General features: G+C 46.4%; 1 protein-coding gene across 2 annotated transcripts in view; it reads right to left on the reverse strand.

Annotated features, from left to right (window-relative positions):
• The window catches only part of VANGL1 (VANGL planar cell polarity protein 1), a 31270-nt gene extending 17881 nt beyond the window's left edge, over positions 1-13389 (reverse strand). Inside the window, exons 1-3 of one of the 2 annotated variants that reach the window (XM_010288655.1) lie at positions 13098-13389; positions 11216-11342; positions 7813-8420 (exon numbers count right to left, since the gene is read on the reverse strand). In XM_010288655.1, the coding sequence (XP_010286957.1) occupies positions 7813-8420; positions 11216-11342; positions 13098-13180 (818 nt within the window). In that variant the 5' untranslated portion in view covers positions 13181-13389. The remainder of the gene's footprint in view (positions 1-7812; positions 8421-11215; positions 11343-13097) is intronic. The other variant, XM_010288656.1, reaches the window with a different exon arrangement.
• Positions 13390-21159: the final 7770 nt, after the last annotated feature.

Consider the following 21159-nt stretch of genomic DNA (forward strand, 5'->3'; position numbering starts at 1 on the left):
GGGGAGGGAGAAGTAATTCTTTCACTACCACCCAGCTCCCTATTAACTCTTTCCTACTCCTTCAGCATAGGGTCAGGAATTAGCTTCCACTTTCCTTTGACATATTACTGTATGAGAACTCTAAATTCACAACTTCTTGCACTTTTAATAAAAAAGTGAGCCTTCTCCTTTCCCCTAAAGGGCACACAGCTCACTCCTTTGTAGAATATTTGTATTTCATCATTCACCACAAGAAACGGATGTCAGAGGTTGAGGGAGTGGATTCCCCGCCCCCCCCCATTTGAAGATAAAAGGATCTTGACGGACACAAAATTTGTTCAGCAGCTTAGGGAGATCATCTGTCTCCGTGGGTGGTACACACAGCCGACTTGGAGGGCACCGACAGCAGTGGAAAGGAAATTACATGACAAACCCCTTAAGAACAGGGTAGGCTGGAGTGCATGCTGTTCTTGTACTTCTGGGCAGTGTCAATTTTGAAAGACAAACCAACAAGAAGGGAAATCCCTGCAGATGAAACCAATGGCATTTGCTCCACACCATCTCTTTAGGAAGGAAGAAGCCTAGCACTCCCTGTCAGGGAGCAAGTAATACCATACTAGCCAGGGGGATTAATAATTGACAGCGGGCCCTTCACTTACAAGTAGGCTTGTAAACTTTTAAAGTATTAAGTATTCCAAAAATGTGAGACTAGGGTATAACAGTCACCTGCAGCACTCGCCATCGCTGCCTGGTGCGTTTGCAGGAGCGCAATACGACTGGTACCCAGGCTGTGGTTCTAGTCCAGCCAACTCCGTGTTCCTCCTGGTGAAAAGGAGCAGCGAGGCCGTGTGTGTACAATGGGTGGTGGGAGTGATCAAGAAACATGCAGAAAGGCAAGAGGCTAGGAAAACATGATCCTTTCAGAAAAGCAGAGCCCTCCCAGGCTTTGGAGACAGGCTTTACCACATCAGAAACTCCCAGATGAGTTGTGTATGCAGTCAGATACTGACAGTCTGTCCTAAGCTTTCCACTCCCCTCTAATGAGAAGCACCTGGCACTTCAGGAGTCTGCTGTTCACTCCTGTCACAAACAAACATCCTCTTAATGAGGTGTTGCTCTGACCCCAGTAAGATGCTCTAGCTGGTCTTTGCTGACAACACACCCCACGCACCATCAAACAGAGCCTCATAAAACAGAGCAAGGCACCATTCCCATAACTCATCCGGAGCATCAAAGGGGACTGCTCCCTGCTCAGCGGGCAACAGCACACGTTTTTTCAGAGGCTACCGGAAAATTCCCTTCTGCAATTCCACAGATACCCTCACGGCAAGAGCGAGCAAGCGAACCCCTCTCTGTAGCACCATCCTCCTGGAGGCGAGGCAGCTGATAGAGGCGGGAGGGGGAAAGGTACAGCCTGTGACTAAGACTGACTAAGAATGCAGCTGGAAGTCTTTTCCCATTAAGTCATTATTAGTTCAGCCCCAAGTCAAAGCCGCCTTCCCTACTCTATGGCACGGGGTGTCTGAAGGGTGCTAACACTCAACCGCCCATGCCATCCAAACTGTGGACAGAGAGCTCTGCAAGCTCAGGAGCAGGAGCATGGAGAAGCAGCCCAGCTGCAGAGACAAGGAGTTGCAAAGAGGTGGTTGTAAACACCCAGTTAATGTGAAGTGCTGCTGGAAAGACATTGGTTTGGAGGTCACCAGTCTAGCACCTCTCAGTTAGTGCTAAAGCTGCTGCTTTGGAGCAGACAGCTCAGCTTCTTCAGGAGCTTCACACTTGCAGATGCAATTAACACCCATTTAGCCAGCTATCCCAGAACTTTTCTTGGGAGCAGAGACTAATGCTGGTGCTCAGCAGGTTTGGTGATGGGCAGGGGGGAGGGACAGTCACACAAATGCTCATCAGGGTGCGCTGTACAGATTTCAGGACAGGGAAAAAAAAAACGCATTCAGGAATAAGGCTACCTAATTTCACACAGGCACGAGGCTCTGGCAACAGAGCCGCTCTGCAAAGTTGCTAGTCTGTGGAACATGCTGTTCAAGGAAGCTGCTGGAATCAAGGCAGAAGGACAGTTTAATAAGATGTTGCGCTGCGGAACAAGATAAAAACCTCATCAGCTCAATCTCTTTCATCACAATATTTATCACTATGGAAGATGGTGAGGTTTGAAGAAACCCCAGGGAGAAAGGAGGGTCAAGTGTAGTTCCTCTAGTCCCTGGGAACGCAGACCAAGCAAACTGCACACAGGATAGAAGGAAGAGCGCACAAGCCCGGAGTTGCCTCCAGCAGGATTTAGCTGGGCAGGTACAGCATTGCACCGGTGCGCACCAACGCTTGTTCTGCAGCACCACTTTGACCACCCCACTGGAAACAGAAATAGCCTACAAGCGTATGGCATCAGTCACTCTAGGAACAACCAAGTGCAATTAGACGTACATTATGAAGTTCCTTCACCAGAAAACAGCAAGATTTCAGCAGCTCTTGCCTTAGGCAAGAGATCTAGCTTCTAAACCCACGGTTAAGTTGATCTATTTCACCATGCTACACACAAATGTTTCTATAGTCCATGGAAGCTTTCCTTTTGGGGAGATACAGAGATTTTAGAACAGCATAACCTAGAGAAGCATTGACACAACTCCAGGCAAGGGCACTCTGTACAGTTCAAATGTTGACGAGGTGTTCTTCATTGGAAAAATTTCACCCTTGATAAGAGGAGGCATGTTTGAGCAACACCTCATTGCTGCACGATCAGATGTGCAAGGCTTACAAATGCAGGCTGGAGTATGAAGAAGCTTAATCCCACTCCTTAGGTCTCTATGCTCCCTCACTAGGGAAGACGGCCGCAGTGGCACCAAGGGACACAGACAAGAGAGTGCTCATCAGATTAGATCAGTAAATACTGACAGCCTAGAGATCAGTTTTAAAAGCAACAGGTTCAATACATACAAGACTGCCAACCCAAAGCAGCTGCGTCAGAAGTGGCTTCAGCTTCCGCCACAGAATTGCGTTTCAGCTGTGGTTTGTATTAAAGGTAAGGGCTCACGCATCACCTAAGAAACAGCTACTCTGCTGCCTCCAGTTCAGCTGGGAGAATGTTTTCCCCTTCCACAAAACATGTGTGCATCTACGTGGTTTTGTGTGCATGTGCACGCCATGAGATACCTCAATAAAATATTGATAGTTCCTGCAAGGAAGGTACAGGCTCTTCAGAGGCAGGCACCTGTTTTGAGGAAGCAGCTGCTCCCTTCCTGGTTTTTCTTAAACCACAGTTCAGCAAACATCCATCAAAATGCAGATAGGTAACATGGTACAGGCAATGCTCTAACAGACTTTTTCCATACAGAGCTACTATTTCTGAGTACAAAGCTTCTCCTGATTAGATGGACAGAGAACATCAACCAGCTCACAGCTGTCTGCAAAAGCTGTACCCTGATTCCAAAGGCGTACGGAGGCCTCCCCACCAGCTTCCCCGCCAGCTTGTTCATGAAGGCAAGCCCGTGCCAGGAAGGACAGAAAAGCAGACTGAAGCTCTCAGTACTTCATACAGCCCAACACATGACCAGCTATCATGGCCCTGCTCTTCATAGCCCTGCTGCAAGGATGAGCAAAAGGGAAGAGAAAGACCCACTCTCACACATTTCTAACCTCAGAAAACCAAGACTATACTGGACCCCAACATTCAGCCTATGTGTAAGATCAGTAGTTACCACATCTATTTGAAGCCATTCATTTTCTTGAGCTGTCTAGACTAGCAAAGCTCTAGGGTGGGGAAAGAGTATTCACTGGAGAGGAAGGGAATATGTTTAGCACCCTAACTACAGAAAATGAGGGTTTTCTCCAAGGAAGATCCTTCCTACATAGTCTCTGAGCCATCCAGAAGGTACTGAACTGTGGATGACAGGAGCCATCAATGTCCCTATCCTAAGGGGCAAACCAAAGCCTCAGCTGCAAATCCAAGCCTCAGCTCATGAAACTACCAGCCTTGCAACAGAGAAGTTATCTACTGTCACTCTCCCCCACCTCTGCTTTCCTTTGTTGTTGCTTTCTAAAGTCTTGCCAGCATCCCCACCCAACCTCTTGCATTTTCCCAGGCTTGACCTTTCTTGGATCTACTGTGTTGCCTGCTCTTTACCCATATGTACCACTGTAAAGCATTCCCCCTGCATGGCAACCCTTCCTACCAGGAGCAGCAGAGCAGTCAAGTCAGTGAGCTGAGACTTGGCACCACATTCACTGGGACTCCAATTTAATTTTCACCTCCCCTCTAAGCTCCTGAATCAATGCCAAAGGGAACGCTAATTTTGGCAGTCAAGTCTCCCAGAAGAAAAGTTACAGCCAAAGTACGGGGGGTGGGACCAAGCCAGCCTATTAATAGGTTGATTATAATATGAATTTGGGGAACTACTCCCAAATATGTTTACCCTCCTGGACCTAGGGCCCTCAGGGGTGGAGTGGAATACCTAACTCAGCACTTTCAGCTTCTTTGCTGCATTTGGAGCCAGGGAGGGTGGAAAATCCTGTCTGTACCCTGCCTGGCAAAAACACGGTTTTCCAGAAGGGTGGCTGAGCTATTGTTTTCTTCCCTTCTCCCCCATAAAGCCTGTTTTGCTCATACTTACATAGTGGAATGTACAAATGTACAAAGTAAATTTTCTACTTTTCCTGTGGAAAATCCAGAGCTACTCCAAAAAGTGACACTGAATGTCTCAAGAACCTTCTCACCACCAGCTTCTCCAGAGCACACTGGACCATTGAGGAAGGCAGACTCCATGGACAGCCAAGGACCAAAACTTTTAAGATATTTGAGAACAAGAAGAGGACAAAAGGCTGGACTGAGGCCACAAGGTTTTGAATTCAGGAGGCAGTTAGCTAGCTATACCTGTTAAATCATGCCTCCTTCCAGGTGGCAGCCCACAACCTATCTAAGACCACTTTAAAAGTGCTGGGGTGAGGCAAGCATGCATGGTGGCAAATGGAGAGCCCAGAGGCAGCTACCAGTAGTATATGCATGCTCCATTAGAGCTACAAACACCTCTCCAGCACACCCACAACGCTGCTTCTCCAGTCTTCCTGAATAATCCAAACTGTCCTTGCATGTCTCCACATTTTCCCATCAACGGACCTCCCATTCCAGCTCCATGCCTCAGCCAGAGAGCCAACCAGAGGCAGAAGGCAGCCCCTTGTTGGTGAAATGTCAGTTAGGGTCACAAACATGTCAAGAGCTTTAGGAAAACTTTACAAAATTATGCTGCAAAGATGTTCAAAAGTTCCCAAATTTCTCATGTTTTACATAAACACCTTGCAACCCTAAGCCTTTAGAAGCTGAAGGAGATACCAAATACATTCACTTCTTAGTGTTTATCACCTCTGGGCCACACTATGTATCAAGACCAGCAGCTCTTGGCATTTACACACAACTCTCCCTGTTGCTTGTAGAAAAAAAGGAGGGTGGGAAGAAAGGGAATCAACTCTCCCCTTAGTTGGGAGACACTTGGCCACTGATCAAACCTACACAGTTCTGCCTGTACATTAGTGAAGATGGAAAGACACAGAAGCTTCAAAACACATGTCAATACACATTATAATACTCACCTGTCAGAAACTAAGGAAAACGCCAACACTAGTTTACCATTATTAGACATGCTTGACAAGACTCTCCTGTAACACAAGACACTGAAGCATCTACATGCTGCCTGGTTTGGATTCAATATGCCAAACAAAATTACAGTCAGCTTGCCAACAAATGAGGAGTTACTAATTTTTCATACATCTCAGATTTTACCCTAGGTTTTGCAACTCTTTGCTGCCCTCGCATCACCCAAGGCATTCCAAAACCTTGCTGCAAAGAGAGCATTTGGAGAGAACAGTTTCCAACACATGCACTATTATGTATTTAGGTCTTGATTCTCAAGCAAATTCTTTGCATCTGATGGCAAGGTTACTTACATGGTTAAAGCCAGGGATACAGACTTTGGCAGACCTAGTATCTTAACTCCTATCTATGAACATAAACCCACAATCTACCACCAAGCAACCAGCAAACTCTCTCAAACCAAACCTGCACACTGTGTATGTATATAGGTATAAACATGCATGTACTGAACCTCCTGTGCAGAATTCACTTACGAGAGAACTGCCCCGGCATGTCTCAAGGCATAAGCTATGGTACAGGGGAACTCCTTGGTAGTCATCTCTCCATCTCCCTAGTCTTGAAGGTTGACACTGGATCTGTCATGTACCACATAGTTAATTAAAAAAAAAAAAAATTGGTTTCACAAGAAAACTAGCAGAGATTAGTTAATTTCTTCTAAACTCTGAAGGTGGCTTTTCATTAAGTCAATGGCAGGATGTCCATTACAGAAGAGGGGCTCTCCTTCACATTTTACAGAGAAGCAAAACAATAGCAAAGTCCAGTCCTAGTTCACCCAAAGGCCTTGAGTTCTTCCATTAAGCCAGAAACAACATCCAGGAGTCAACTCCCAGACTTGAGCTTCAACAACTAAACCCACTTCAAAGCGATTCCATTGCTAAGCTAACGGCTGCTGTTCCTACATCCAGTTAAACCAGCAGACACTAATCTCTCCATCTGCAATAGATACGCATGCCATAGGGGTCTGGACAGGATAAGCAGAACAGATGTTTAAGTGCACATACAGTCTGGAGAATCATCTTCAGAGCTCAGCTGCTAGCTTCACAGGGCAGAGGAACTAAAAGATTTCTAGAGCTTCACAGGACACGGGAAGTAAGATTGGGACACCTGTCCTATCTTGTACTTTGCTGAGGGAAGCATTAACCCCAGCAGGAAGATGGAAGGAGGCATGCATCATACCTATGGATATTGCACAGCTCCCAAACACTCCCAGATACATCTGACCCAGCGAACTGATCCACACCTATGACAAAAAGAGCATCATGCTACAAAACCAAACCAGAAGCAGCATAGCATTGCCAAAAGAGGCACCTACATATGCCCCAGTACTCATCAAAAATATTATTCCTAAATGCCTGAACTGCTGTGAGATTTTGGCCGTATCAAGGCAACTGCTCTGGCAGGACTAAATGTTATTTCACTCAAGTCATCACAAAACTGCGGAAAAACTGCTGATCTTAGAAACTAGTAAAGAATCCCGAGACATTGGAAGCAGCCTTCAGATCTAGGTATTGGTGTAGCTACCTGGCCAAGCCCCTCCAGGGAGCCCAACCTGTCGCAGTAACAGGCTTCAGAGCACAAGCACTTCAACTGGCCGCAAAAGGCACACACAGGATCCAAACGACGGCACTTGATCTGACCCCAAGGGACATTTATTCAGGTTCCTCGCGTGACTCTTGGCTGCACAGGGCAATGAGGGCAGATGGACGTTTTCAACAGCATGTTAGGCTGGTTACTTCTTCCTTCAGCCCCTGCCACGTGGCCTGGCCTGCCGTCAGGAGGCTCCCAGGAGCTGCTCTCAAAGCGGCGCCTGGCCCGTACCGCCAAAGAGCACTAAGCCAGCCCCAGCCGCACAAGGAGGCCTCTGCCCTCTCCTCCAGTAAGGAGATAGGGCAAGAAACCCAGAGAAGGGGCTCTTAGCCCAATGACCAGCCTAAAGTTGTGCCATCAGTTCTTCTCATTCACAGAAACGCACCGGACTCCTCTGAAGCAGGGACAACCCCTCCCACAGTTGCAGAGGGGAAGAAAGGCTCAGTTCGATACCTTTGGAGAGACTTCAGGACACGCCAGGGGGAGGGTTCAGAAACCAGTGATATCACATTTACAAAAGCATTTGATGCTTCACACTACAGCATAGCCACATTTATCTACATCGCTGGACTTCAAGGGCTTGTACCTACCTCAAGTGCCCCAAGCTGTAGTATCGCGACTCTCCATCCGTTGACCGAACTACCTTGACAGTGAACATGGGCTGCAGCTGCCGCAGCTCCAGCAGCACAATGGCCAGGTAGTGAATGAAGAGCAGAGCATCCACCAGAGACACTGCATACTGCACTATTCCTTGGTAGTTGGTGTCCTTCGAGTCCAAGATGCGAACGCCGTAAAAGAGCCAGTAGGAAAACACAAACAGGAATATAAGGACCAACAGAAGGGCCCGAAACACAAACACCCTTGGAATATCTGCCTTAGGCTGGCGGAAAAACAGAGCCCAGGTCCCAATCAGAAGAATGAGGAGTTTAAACGCCACAGAGATGAACAGTCCCTCACAGACAGTACCACATGGCTCCAGATCATCCCGCCACAGGATCTGGGGTAAAAGAATGAAGGCAATGGGGGTAAGGAAGACAAGGAGTCCGAGAACAGCTGCCACTGTTAAGCCCAGGTAACGTTTGCAGTCCAACCCAACGCTGTCCTCCAGATCCTTACTGATCCGGGCAATGTCCTCCTGGGAAATGCTGTGCTCAGAGGTGCCTGTGATTGCTGTCGTGGTCTCACCCCAGTTGTCATCCTGAGGGAGGAAGAGATAAACAAAAATAATAATGAAACAATCAGGTTATTCCTTCTAGGTCTTCTATTTTTCTTGCCTGGAAAAAGAGTGCTACAGACTTCTACAGACTTAAGTTCCAGAAAAAAAAAACATAACAAAAGCAACACCTTCAATATATTGAATAATCAACACTGAAAATTAACAAAGGTTTCGAAACAACAGCAACTTAGCAACTTGTCCAAACCAGTGACTATAAAATGTAAGATATTAAAAACCTGTAACTGTACAGCAGGTAGCTCAGCTTGCTGTGCCACTGACTGTACCCCAGAGGTTCTTTCTCTAGCACACTTAACGAGTAATATCACATAACTCTTGGAAACTGCAGCAATCACCCGTTCCCATGCGCAGGGCAAGGACTAGCACTCTTCTAGCCCACAAATTCTGTGGTCCAAGTGCACCACAGAAGCACCTGGAAGGGGAACTTTCATTTCAGCGTTTCAAGCCAGTTGTTGTTGTTACACAATCAAAAACATGTTCACACATTATTTTTCCATCCGTAACAGAAGCAACCGCACTTCCAGCAAGTTCCTCCACTTTGTTTTCTTTTATTCTCCTCTACAGTAGCACCACCCTCAATAGCTGACATATTCTAATAAAAGTTTAGTTAAAACAACAAATCATAGGTGGTCAAAGAGGGTATTTTCGTGTATGGGGCTTTAAATTTAGAGGATCCTAGACTGCCAAGTAGCTCTGGTCTTAGAATCCAGGACATTGTCAGAAGCCACTCAGCTGCAAAGAAGCTTACCTGAAATACAGTCTCCACATAGTCAAGCTTCAGATTACATTACTGAAAGTCTCATTTCTTCCCTAGTTTGTATCAGAGGACTTCTGCAAGCTAGTTCTCCCATCCCACGATGCCTCCAATTGCTCCTTCCTGGTGCTGGCACAGCCAAAGAGTTACACCGACATGTATGGATTTGACTCTCAGCTGCTGCTGGAGTGACTCATGCACATGAAGACTCCTGGTGCTTCCCACAAATACACACCAAACAGCAGCAATGCGTGTGCTTTGTTGCTGGGCACCTGACACCTTTGTAGCTGTAACGCTCATTCAGAAGCACACATTTTGCTCTTCCTCCTACCCTCCTGAGTGTATCTTCCTGCAGCCTGTGTCACTAATAGGATTTACACTTTCCTCCAGCTTCTGCAGCTACATATGCTGATCAATTTTATTTTAAAGAAACAGGCATTATTTTAAACCTTCATTCACTACTTTAGAGGAAGGTGCCAAAGATTCTTGAAGACTAAGGAGTAGACAGAGGCAGCACGACTACTTTGAACAACTCCAGAGATTTAACTTCTAATGCACTCCAAAACATGAATACCTCCCATGCCTAGAGCAGTAGGGTTTTGAGACAGACCAACCACAAACAGTCAGCATCTTGAATTAATGAGGGGGTTTTTGAGTCATTTCTCACCAAAGCAGAGGCCCCAGAAGAGATATCTGCATTGTAGCATGTCCTGAAAGGCAGCATAATCCTATCACATTTCCCTCTTTGTCGGTGTCTCCAGTAAAGCAATCTAAGCATTTCAACTATTTTATATTTATGCAATAAATAGCTCTGCATAGTTTCCTCCATTTGATGGACTGAGAAACTTTACAGAAGAGAGAACGGACAGAAACACTACAGCAGCTTAAGGCTGCAGCCCAGAAGACAACAGGCAACCCTAGTACCAGTCTACCCCCTGTAACAGTTCTTTCCACTTGTAAGTGGCACAAACAAAAAATTGTGCAGTTATATGGACATATGAGTCTAAAGCTCCAGTGGTACAAAGTTGTTGGACCCAACCCAGGGCACGCTGCTCCCTAGAAGAAAAGTCTTGCTCATACATCAACTTATTTTGCATTGACTTTAATTCACATTGAGAGGTCTGCATGAAAGTAAGGCCTGAAGAATGCACCAGCACCTTTAGACCTATTCGAAGTAATATCTGAGACTCATGAAAACTAACATCTGATTACAAAATACCAAATGGCAGCACATGAAGTGAGCCCACCTGTAGCTACATGAATACCGTTACAAGTACTACGTTACAATACACACTTTGAGTGGAAACTGGGTATCAATTATTTTTTGAAAGGGCAAAAGTGGAGCCCCACAGCCAAAGATTAACACACCCCAAATCCAGCCCAGGAGGCACAGAAATACCCTGCATTCTATGTCTTGCAGCATCAGCCATTCTTCAAAAATGAATATGCACCTTCACATAACTGCTAGAGCACAGAGAGTACTGGATCCATCCTATGTGCAATCTAAAGCCAGCTTTATTCCATTCTTTGTTTAACCCAGTATTAATATATTAGCTTTCTCTGAGTTCACCCTCCTTCCCAGCTATTTCACATTAGTTCCACATTTCTTGTCCCCTTTCCCTAAGTGTGCTTTACATGATTACCCAGAGCAAATCCTGCTTAAAAACGGAAGCACACGTACAGGTGAAAGGGCTGACCTGAATAATGCACACTGAGATGATGGAAACAAGATGTTTCTACAGAGCTTGGCAGATGACACTCTGGGGACAGAGGTAAATTAGTGCCCCAGGAATAGTCACATCAGCACTGGTGCTGCTGAAAATAATGTTCTCGGAAAAAGACAAAACTGATTGAGACCTTGGCTTTACGCATGAATAAAGGGTGCCCATAAGTCGTGATTCTTTCCTAACAGCACATGAGCAACACTTTTTCTACTCACGTGTTGGCAAGTCATAGACTCTATTCTAGAAACCACACTACATGTTTGCTTTCACTCTCTCCTTACCTGGCCCTCCTCTGCCCGAGAGGCATCGTTCCCAAGCAGCGGCTCTGCAGGAGGTGTCTGGATAGTGACGGACTTCTCAGACCGACTGCCATCTTTGCTTCGTGGTGATTTGTGCCTGTCCCGACTCCTTTTCCAAACAGAGCAAGAGGAGAACAACATTACCAGATAGTTTCTGGAGCAGGGCCTGGAATCTGCTACACCTCTACCTGCAGCAGGTGCCCTAAGCAATAGGGCCGTCTCCCATGGCCATTGCCCATCTCTTGATCAATATTGACTCAATCGGTGACAAAACAAGCTTTGGAAGAGGTAGAAAGGGACCTTGCCCAGAACAGCCTACAGCCTGGTGGCTGGGACAGTCAACTCTCTCAGTAATGGAAGAGGGGAGCAAAGGGGACAGGGACACATCCCCACCATTTCAGCTTCTCTTAAAACAGCTTCTGCCAGTCCTGTACGTGAAAATGAAGCTTGCATTCTCCAAAAAACTGGCAACTCCATTTGAGATTAACCGGTCTACACAGCTCTCCACCTGCAATCAAGTGCCTCACAGGGACACAAGGAATTAATCAAGACAGCTTTCGTTCCTGCAACAGAGTCTTGTTAACTAGGACCTTAACACTGTAGGACAATTGGTGAAGTCTATTTCTACCGGTTAATAACCCCCAGATAAACTCTTACAAAGACAGCAAGAACATCAAGGGTACCACAGTAGTACTAACTTTCAGAGTGCCCTTGTAGACGTCATGGCTTCTCATCTGAGAATGTCTCAAGATGAGTTAAGCCCCACCAATCTGCTCACCAATATTTTCCTCCCCCTTCCTACCTGGACAGGAAAGTAGCCTTTGCACCAGAGACCCTCACTGTGCTCAGGAGCATCCAGCGTCCCAGCTCTGCTCTCTCCATTGCGTCTTTCTTGGAATTACCAAAGCCCAAAGGTTTCATAGGATGAGACTTTTTCCTGTTCACAGTAAGAGGCTCTAGGATTTTGTATGTTGTTTTGGGAACTTTGAAGGCATCTTTCCACAGTGCATTCTAAGTTTCAAAAGGCAATCCATATTTGGGGGTGGGGGTATTAAAGAAAGGAAAAAAGGAAAACAAGAGATGTTGTACTTTAATAACTGGACTGCAAGCAAAGAGACTTCATTTCATGGAAGAATTCCTTTTACAACCACACAGGATCATTGCTTCTGAAATGCAAAGTTATTTTGGACCAGCTCACTTCTGAGTTGCGAAGTCTGTACATAGCACACATTTTGCATGTAAAACTAATGATGATGCAGATAAAAAAAGGCTAGTGTTTCCAAGTAATCAGAAGTTTTAGAGCAAGATGGATTTTGAGGCTGCTGAACTATCACAAGAGAGGACTTGCTAGTCAAATTCAGGAAAGCCTGACTTCTAATCCAATCAATGCTGATAAAGGACTTGTTGTGGTCTCAAGTACCTCTCAAATGCTATTAAAAAACCCAACACACCAGCAACAGAGCAGCCAGAAGGACAGCGGGGAGAGACAGAAAACCTTATTGTTACACAATAAAGAAATGGCATCAGAAGAGAAAACAATTGGCAATTCTCAGTTTAAGAAGTCTGACACATCTTCTCCCCAGACTCTACTCATCCCTCACCCTGTAAAAGCAAAGTGATCTTTTCCTTCTGCTGGCGCTTTCTCAATCTTTCTGGCCATACATGGCTCCAGAGTGCATACCATTAAATTAGCAGCATTATTGCTTCCAGTCTCCTCACTGGAGAGTCCTCCTCATGAGGACCCTCCACATGTATGTCCTCCAGAGCTGTGGCCCCACCAATTTCATCCTGGCTTACAGGTTTTTTTCCATGGGGCATGTCCTAGCTTAGAGCAGCAAGTAATTAAAAATAAACATTTCCTTACCCTTGTCTGTGGGCTTTTTTGGAGTGACCTGAGTAGTGGGAGTATCCCGAATATGTTGATTCTGTATCCATTGCAGCAGACATTGGGCCTCCACGGAAGGGGCACAGATTTTACTTAGAAGATGAGTTCCTGGTGCTCCTGAGGTGGAGTCCGTGGTAAAAGTGCTTTCCTGGGTACTCTTTGCTTCCCAGTCATCAGTGAGGTCTGGTCCTCAGGGAGCGAGTGAGCTTCATTTACAAGGAATCCAATCAGAGGGGAGGGGAGGGATGGTGCTCTGCTCCTCACGATCTACCTAAGGAAAGACAAATGGGCATGGAAGTGCACTCTAAGCAAAGCAAAACAGCATTCTTGCTGTGGCAATTCCCTCACCCTGGCCACACGTCACCACTCATCATACTGTGCCCAATTTGCAAGCTCATCCTGGCCAGTATCTCTTTCCAGTCGAAAGAAAGAAGTTACCAGCTTATTTAAAGCTCTGCAAATGCATATATCTCTTGTTTTGCAAAGCCTAGGCTATTCAACTAAAAATCCAGAAGAAACAGTGTAAGTCCCCTGGAAAAGGCAGTGACTTGGAGAAGACTTGGCAACCTAGACACAGAAATTCACCCCCAGAAAGACTACTGGGCTCGACTTCCACACCCCCATCTCTTCACCTGTGTAACGCACAGCCCAAATACCCCCAGATCCGGAACGACAGCATTATAGCCTGCATAAAGGGGAAGGCATGGGGGATGAGGGTGACTCTCCTAGGAGAAATGCAGGAGAGGATCAGGCCACCATGTCTGAACCTGTTTTGTTTTCACAACTGCAAGGTGTGCCTTTTTACAAGCATTAGTTACTACACAGTCAATGGCACTAGGAGCAAGCACCTCCCTTTCTCTGTAACCTTTGCCTTCCAGAAGCTAATTTTGGCATTGAAGAATTGAATTTTATTGAAAATTATATCTATATATACACATACTAATAACACCAGGGAGAGCTGATTAGAGATCACATCTAGCTTATATGGGCCAACACTTCTTACAACATACTTCCATTTGGAACAGAAGCTTAAGTCCCATCCGTAAAGGGCAGAAGAGGGTCATGTTTTTTGGAACAGGCGCAGGATGGCATCAGAAAAATTCTCAACAGTGACATGTCAAAAACCCTGAACCCCATGGGGAAGAAGAGTAGACGCCAACCCGCTTTCCAAACCCACATCCTGCATTAGGCGAGAAGAGAAATGGAAAGGAGAAGAGTTAGTCACCCATTTGGGGAAACGCATGCAAGCGGTGAAGAGATACAGACAGAGGGACTGCAGCTACAGATGGAGGTACCTCAGCACAGCCCAGCATCTGGCACGAAGGAGCACTTGCACATGCCTCCTGCCCAGGTGCCTCCAGCCAACACTGGTGGAAGAGAGGGCCACAGCCATGCTGTACTTTCCAAGCAGGCAAAAGACCGCTTTAAAATTAAATTAGATCCCTCCGTTATTTTCTGCTCACAGCAGCTTTCAAAGCTGTTAGCAATAAACCACTGCTTTCCACCCTCTCCCTCCCCAAACACAGAGGGACAACAACAGAAGCTGGGCTTTACACTTGGCCAACCGTTCTTCCCAGCCATAAGATTCCTCCGCTAACACCTCCAGAAAAGCCCGTAAGCGCGCAGAGAGCTCTACCACATGCAAGCTGTGCCAAAGAACGAAGCCACTTCCCCACAGGGTTCCTTGGCTAGCAGTGCAATCTGCAATGACTTAAAGCATCGTTCCCACTGCATCAGGAGCTGCAGGGATTTGCACAACACTTGGGCTTGCCGCGGCTCCTGGAAAGGAGAAGGCTGGGAGGGATCTTTTGTGTACACGAATTTCCAGACTCTAAGGCCATACCGTGCTCAAGAAAACTCCTTAAAGGCAGCAGAGAAGCTAGGAAGGACAAATAAGGACAGGAACATAAGGCCTCGTTTTGGGAAGGGAGGAATAAGGATGGATTTTAACACAGCAAAACATAAAGCCAAGGCACAGTACAGCTTGGAAAATGGCATCATTACTGTAGCAGGAATAAAAATCCCCCAGCCTGGGACACACAATGTTAACACTCGTTAACTCCACAGACTTGCACACAGCCTGCAGCTTATGGCTCCAGCAATAGGCTGGGACTCATTAAACCTGATTTTTACCTCCGTCCTGCTAGCCTACCTTGGAAAAATCCTTCCTCTCTGTCTGTCCTTCCCCAGTAAATGAGGGTGAGGCCACCACCCCCTTGCCTTCAAAAAGCACTATGATACCAATTAGAGGAGACTGCTACACAGGACCTCGCAAACATTAAGCATTATGAAACAGAAACACTCTCAGTTGTACAAAATGTGATAACAAGTATTATAGGCTTAAACCACTGACTGTTAATGATGTTACTAGAGTCCTTTTGAGAACAACCACTGTCTTCACAAAAACACCACCACATTACAGGAACGGGGAAAGCAAGGAGAGCTGTTGGCATACATTAGTAAGGGTTACACATTCTTCTTAGGCTTCTAGGAAATTATTGACTCCCAGCCCTCCTCTCTAACCACATAACAGAATTTTTTCCCCCTCAACTCCCAGATAGAAGGACCAGAGCTGAGACAGGGACTGGGAGCAAAGTCCCTCTTCTGCTCCCTATCATCCCCAGCAGCACAGGGTCACACTTCCCTAGAGATGTTGGAGAACATTTGAGCAGGTAGAAGCTGCTGTGGAAATGCACGGGCTGCCTAGACAGGAACTGCAAGCAAGTGGTGCCCATCTGATGGTGGTGAGGCAAGGCAGTGCTGGGCACCAGGAACACAAAGCAGACTCATGGGAAGACCAGCACAAAGAACATCAGGGCAGGCTGGATCACGCCAACTTTCATTTTCTGTGTAAACAAGAGCAACGGTTTTGACACAGCTCTGTGAAAAGTCAATAAGAAGGGCCCCAAAAAACATTAAGCCTCCTGGATTGTTGTCAAAAGCCAAATGATAAGCTTGAGGACTCTGCACCACCTCCTGGCCCCAGCTGCAGGATACACTGGTGGCTAAACAGATCTTCCTGCCAAGGTGGTTACAGGGCTGCTGGGAATAAAATACTTCTACCCAACTTCAACTGGAAAAAGTGGAAGACCATCAGCTTTGGTGCGCAGCTGAGGCTGATCTTCAACAAGACTTCCTAGATTTGGCCAACAAAGGATAGCCTGGGCTGCTAGCTAGAGACCACTCCCAGATGGAGCAGGAGGAGATGAAGAAACCAAGGAGGCAGGAGCACAGTGCAAACACACATTCCTCACAGCCAAGCCAAGCCGGCTACCTATCTCCTGGTCTATTTTACAGCAGGAAGGGGACCAGCCTTACCCCAGAACAGCTTCTGGAACTACTGGGGGAGAGGTAGGAAGGGGACCAAAAGACAAATAACATGCTAAACCATCTCCGGGTTGGAGGTCTTTCAGTGGCATAGACAGAAGTCAACCCTGGATTAGCCACCACCCCAATAGTGCCCACCGCTAGAGCCTGAGCAAAGCTAGAGAAGACAAGCTGTTACATGTATCCTACATATTATAACCATATCCAAACTAAGCAGAGTCTTTAAACATCTCCATTACTAAACCACTATTAATGATGATTCTTACCCTACTCCTCTGGGCAAAGACAACTGTGCTGCGTGAAGCAGCAGCCCCATCATCTGGGGCCTCATCTTTCCACAAACAAGTGTGAATTGAGAGTCCAATTTAACCAATTGAAACAGCTTCACAAAAGATCATTACATCTCGCAGGACGCCACTGAAGGCATGCTCTGTTTGCAGAGCTTCTGGCCCTGCGTGAAGAAAGCTCCTTTGGCCCGAGGGTACAGTTGCACTGTATTTTGGCATTGACATTACATTGAAGCTGGTGTAAGTAGCTTCCACCTCCACACCACGGTTCACCACTCTTGGTTGTGTCAACACAATTCTCAGCGAGCAAACAGCACCACTGGAAAACAAAACAAAAAAAAATCCCTTTTCTCTCACTCGCCACGCTTTTGTCTTGGATCCTTTCCGTGACCTAGTTCACAGCACAGCCCCAAACAGCAAAATCAACACCCGAGTGAATAGCAACACAAGCGGACAGCTAGATGCAAGACGGGAGTGCCTCCTCTCTCGAACCAATGCACGGTGTGACGGCACACCCAGCACTTGGCTCCCAGTAGGGCCAGCACTCTCACTTTGCCTTTCCCTTAGCATCCTTCTGTCATCAGCAAGTAAATACTAGATGGGAAACAATGCTAAGGACGCCCCAAATGAAATTTTGGGACCCTATCTGGCAAGAAGGATGGCTGCATCCCAAATGACAGCAGAGAAATGTAGTTACCCCCAAGTACTGCAGAGATCACTGTAATTATAGTTTCTACGCAGCTACAAACTCATTGTAACTCCCTCTTTTCATATGCTCATAAATCTCCAGAAGAGAGTTCTTTTGAATCGTGATTTTCCATGCTGGGAGCCCAGTCCCATTTCCAGTGAAGTTCGCTTTGTGATCATCTTCAAGGGAGCACAGTTTGGCTCCCAGCCCAAGGGAAATTTAAAAGAGCAAGTTACATCTTTAAATCAAAGAGGGCAAATGCAAACAAGAATGCTCTTTTACATCCTGTGCTTTCCTGATGGATTTTCCCCTATGAATGAGGCAAATCACTCCAAAGCTGCTCAGCTTTGAAATCCTTGTCTATATAGTTTCAATCTTACCCCATTTAAAGCTTGCAATCAATTAGAGTTGATTTACCAGTTGGTTCATGAAGTTACATATATTTGGAAGTGCCATCTGGAGCACAAGCAGCCACAAGTGTCCGCAAGGATGTGCGCACATTCGGCTCCGCACACTGTCGGCCTCACTTGTTAAACAGCACCAGCTGTCTGTAGTGTAATGGATGCCCACGAGCTATCACACTGAGAAAACTTTTTTCTTCGTTTAGCGAAACGAAGAGCTTTACAAATTAAGCACGCAAAACCCCAAGAGCTAAGCTATGGGATAGCGCTAGGGTTCCAGAGTAAAAAATAATTAAAAGATGGCTAGGCAGTGAGGAAGCCTTCCAACTCTGGCATTAACTTGGCTGCATGGTATGGCTGCAACGTACTCCTATTATTCATTTCAGAAAAATAAGAAGTTACATAACTTGCTATGTTCAACTGCATATATAGTAAGACCTATGAGCAATGCCACAGGAACCTTTTGCTTTTGAATCTCCTGAGGAGGCCCCAGTCCAGCAATCTGATCTGTAAGCACCAAAGTTCACCCATGCTAATCCACTTGCAGAGCCACGGCTTTCGGTTTTAACGGCCAACAAGCTTTTGGAAACAAAGTTTTTCCAAAAGCTTTCTATTTATTTTTGCATGTAATCAAATAAGGTTAATTTTGGCCTTCAATATAGATATAAACCAGGGCTTTTACTCTATGGCAGTGGCTCTTGATTTGCAAGTCCCTCATCCTTAAAAAATGTTTAGTCGTCAGCAAACAAGCTCTCTAGCAATAGGTTTTCCTTTTTTTTGGCTTCTCAGAGGCTTCTTAGAAAGATTTCAGACCCCCGGGAATTTCCAGCCCCTAGGCTGAAAACCATTAGTCCATGACATAGATATTTCAAAATGAAAAGTCACTTTGGTTCACTGAAGCAATCTACCTGCATGTTTAATCAGAACACGCAACACCACAGGTCTGAAAACATAGCAAGGCTGTTTAAGTTGACAACAGAAATGCCCAGCCAAAACCACCACCCAAGCAAGCAGTGTTTCCAAGAGGTAAGCCCCAGCCTCTTGCCTCCCTGTTACACAGCTGGAAGTTGGGAAGTTGTCTGTGTGGGACCCATCGGTGAAGTACCTCCCAGGAGGATGTTCTTCGCCCACTCCAAAAGCCTGCGCCGTCCAAGTTTTTGAAGCACAACCAGCATTCCAGTCTATCATGCAAATTGTACCTCAGCTACCATCCTGTCAGACTGGTGAAAGCCTGTGCTTCCTGGCTCATGCGTCTCTCCCGTGTTGCTAGACCTTCAAGTGCACCTCTGAACCCCAGAGCCACACAACATGGTAGAAAGTATTGTGGCCTCACCCTCATGATACTAGAGCACCTGGGGCTGTGCACAGGAACACACTTTTCCATACTGATATTGAAAGTCCTACAACCTTACTGAAACAAACAGGGGAAATACTCTTGCAAGACCTTTCAGACTCTGCCTATCCAAGCAGGCAGTACCTGTACCTTATTTTCAAAGTTTACTTTTAGCTGCAGCAGTTAGATACTGAGATAGCATTAAAGACTATAAACTACAAAAGGTTACTCTACTGAAAGTGCACCCCCTCCTTTAGGATACTGCATGTCTTTCTGCATTTTCTATTTTAATTTAAAAAGAAAAAAAAGTCTACAGACCCTGATCAAATCCCCAGTACACAACACAGTGGGACTCCACAGTATGGAGTCTCCCTCTATCTCCTTCCTCCTGCTCAACCCTGTAAAAGCCAATGCCATTCTGACCTTGCAAGGAGAAAGGGCAAGAGTGTTGACGCCTGCGGAAATAACCACTGTTTTTTAATTTGACACAAATTAGATAAATCCGAAGTAAAGGCTAATGAGAAATTAAAAGAAGTCCTTAGATAGTTTTCACAAGGGTTCATCTTCCCCAGCGATGGTACCAGATACAGCGCAGCATGTCACTGCTTGTGAATTACTGTTTCCCACCAGCAGAAACAGACATCACAGTTCTCTACTCGGGTCTGCCTCTCAGGTCCCTACACAGCACAACATGCCCTACAGCGGCAAAGCCACATTTCTGATGCCATTCTTCGCTTTGGTTGTCAGAGGTGGGGGTGGAAGGAAGGCAGGCTACCACAACAGCACAACATGCAGTTTTGCTAGGACAACTGCAGTCATCTTGGTAGCATTTTCCTAGTACAGTATCCTGGCCTTCCAGTGGCAGCAAGCCCTCCCAAGGTACACATATCCATAACATAAGGGCTACCAAGAACACTGCCACTACTCACCAAAACCAAAAGGCCAGCAGTAGCCACAGGGAGCTGCTGGCCACTGACCATGGGCAGTTAGATATTTGCCTGGGTTGTTCCAACACAGGCTGGAATCCTCCCAAAATTTCAGCTCATAGGGAGCATTCCTAAGGGAGGCTTTCTGTAAGACTCTATTCACCATTTATTTTTCAAAATTAACAAGTGAAATTATCACAGAGCCAGCACTGGTTGCACGGTTGCAACCAGCTATATAGCCAAACCCTAGTAGAGGAAAAGCACCAAGCACGGTCAGAATGAAGCTCTTCAAAGATTGCAAAATCTCCACAACTCTTCTTGTCAAAGACAGGATGCCCCAGTGATGGGCTCATGGGCAATGACAGAATCATTAAGGTTGGAAAAGACCTTTAGGATCATCGGAGCCCAACCATCAATCCAACACCATGCCCACTAAACCATGTCCCAAAATGACACACTCACACATTTTTTGAACACAAAAACCCCACGATATCACAGAATACTCTGCAATATCTTAACTTGCTCTTCCAGGCAGCATGAGTTAATTTCTTAACTCTTTATAGCTGCAAAGATCTCGTGGGCAAGCCATTATTGACAAACCCAAGGCCAACCCCCACCCCGGCTTCAAACAGTGATAGAATTGTTAGATCTGCCTCCCCAGCCCAAAAACCCTGCCATCAAGTCACCTATGCTTTCATAGACCTCGCAGTCAAAGAATTCAGCCCTTGGCACAAAAGAGTTACTTTACAACCTCGGCAGTCTGCTAAATACGAAAACAACTATTTGAGTTTAAAAAGGAAGAGAAGTCTACGGGCCCGATCAAACCCCCAGTACACAACCCGCCGCTGTTCCAGGGCGGCTCTCCGAAGCCTGCCGCTGCTGGCCCCGCAGAGCCAAGGCTGAAGCTTCGCTCTCTGACCCCGGAGCACCCAGGTACGCGCCCCGGCCGGCGCTGCCAAGGCGCAGAAGACGACCCTCCTTTCGCTGGCGCAGGGTTGCCTCCGGCCATGTGAGCTTCCCCTCGCCCTACCTCGCTGAACGGAAACAACCCTTCGGTCCTGCAAGCCCATGACTTCGGG

Source organism: Phaethon lepturus, unplaced genomic scaffold (assembly GCF_000687285.1).
Source record: "Phaethon lepturus isolate BGI_N335 unplaced genomic scaffold, ASM68728v1 scaffold17826, whole genome shotgun sequence".
Lineage (NCBI taxonomy): Eukaryota > Metazoa > Chordata > Aves > Phaethontiformes > Phaethontidae > Phaethon > Phaethon lepturus.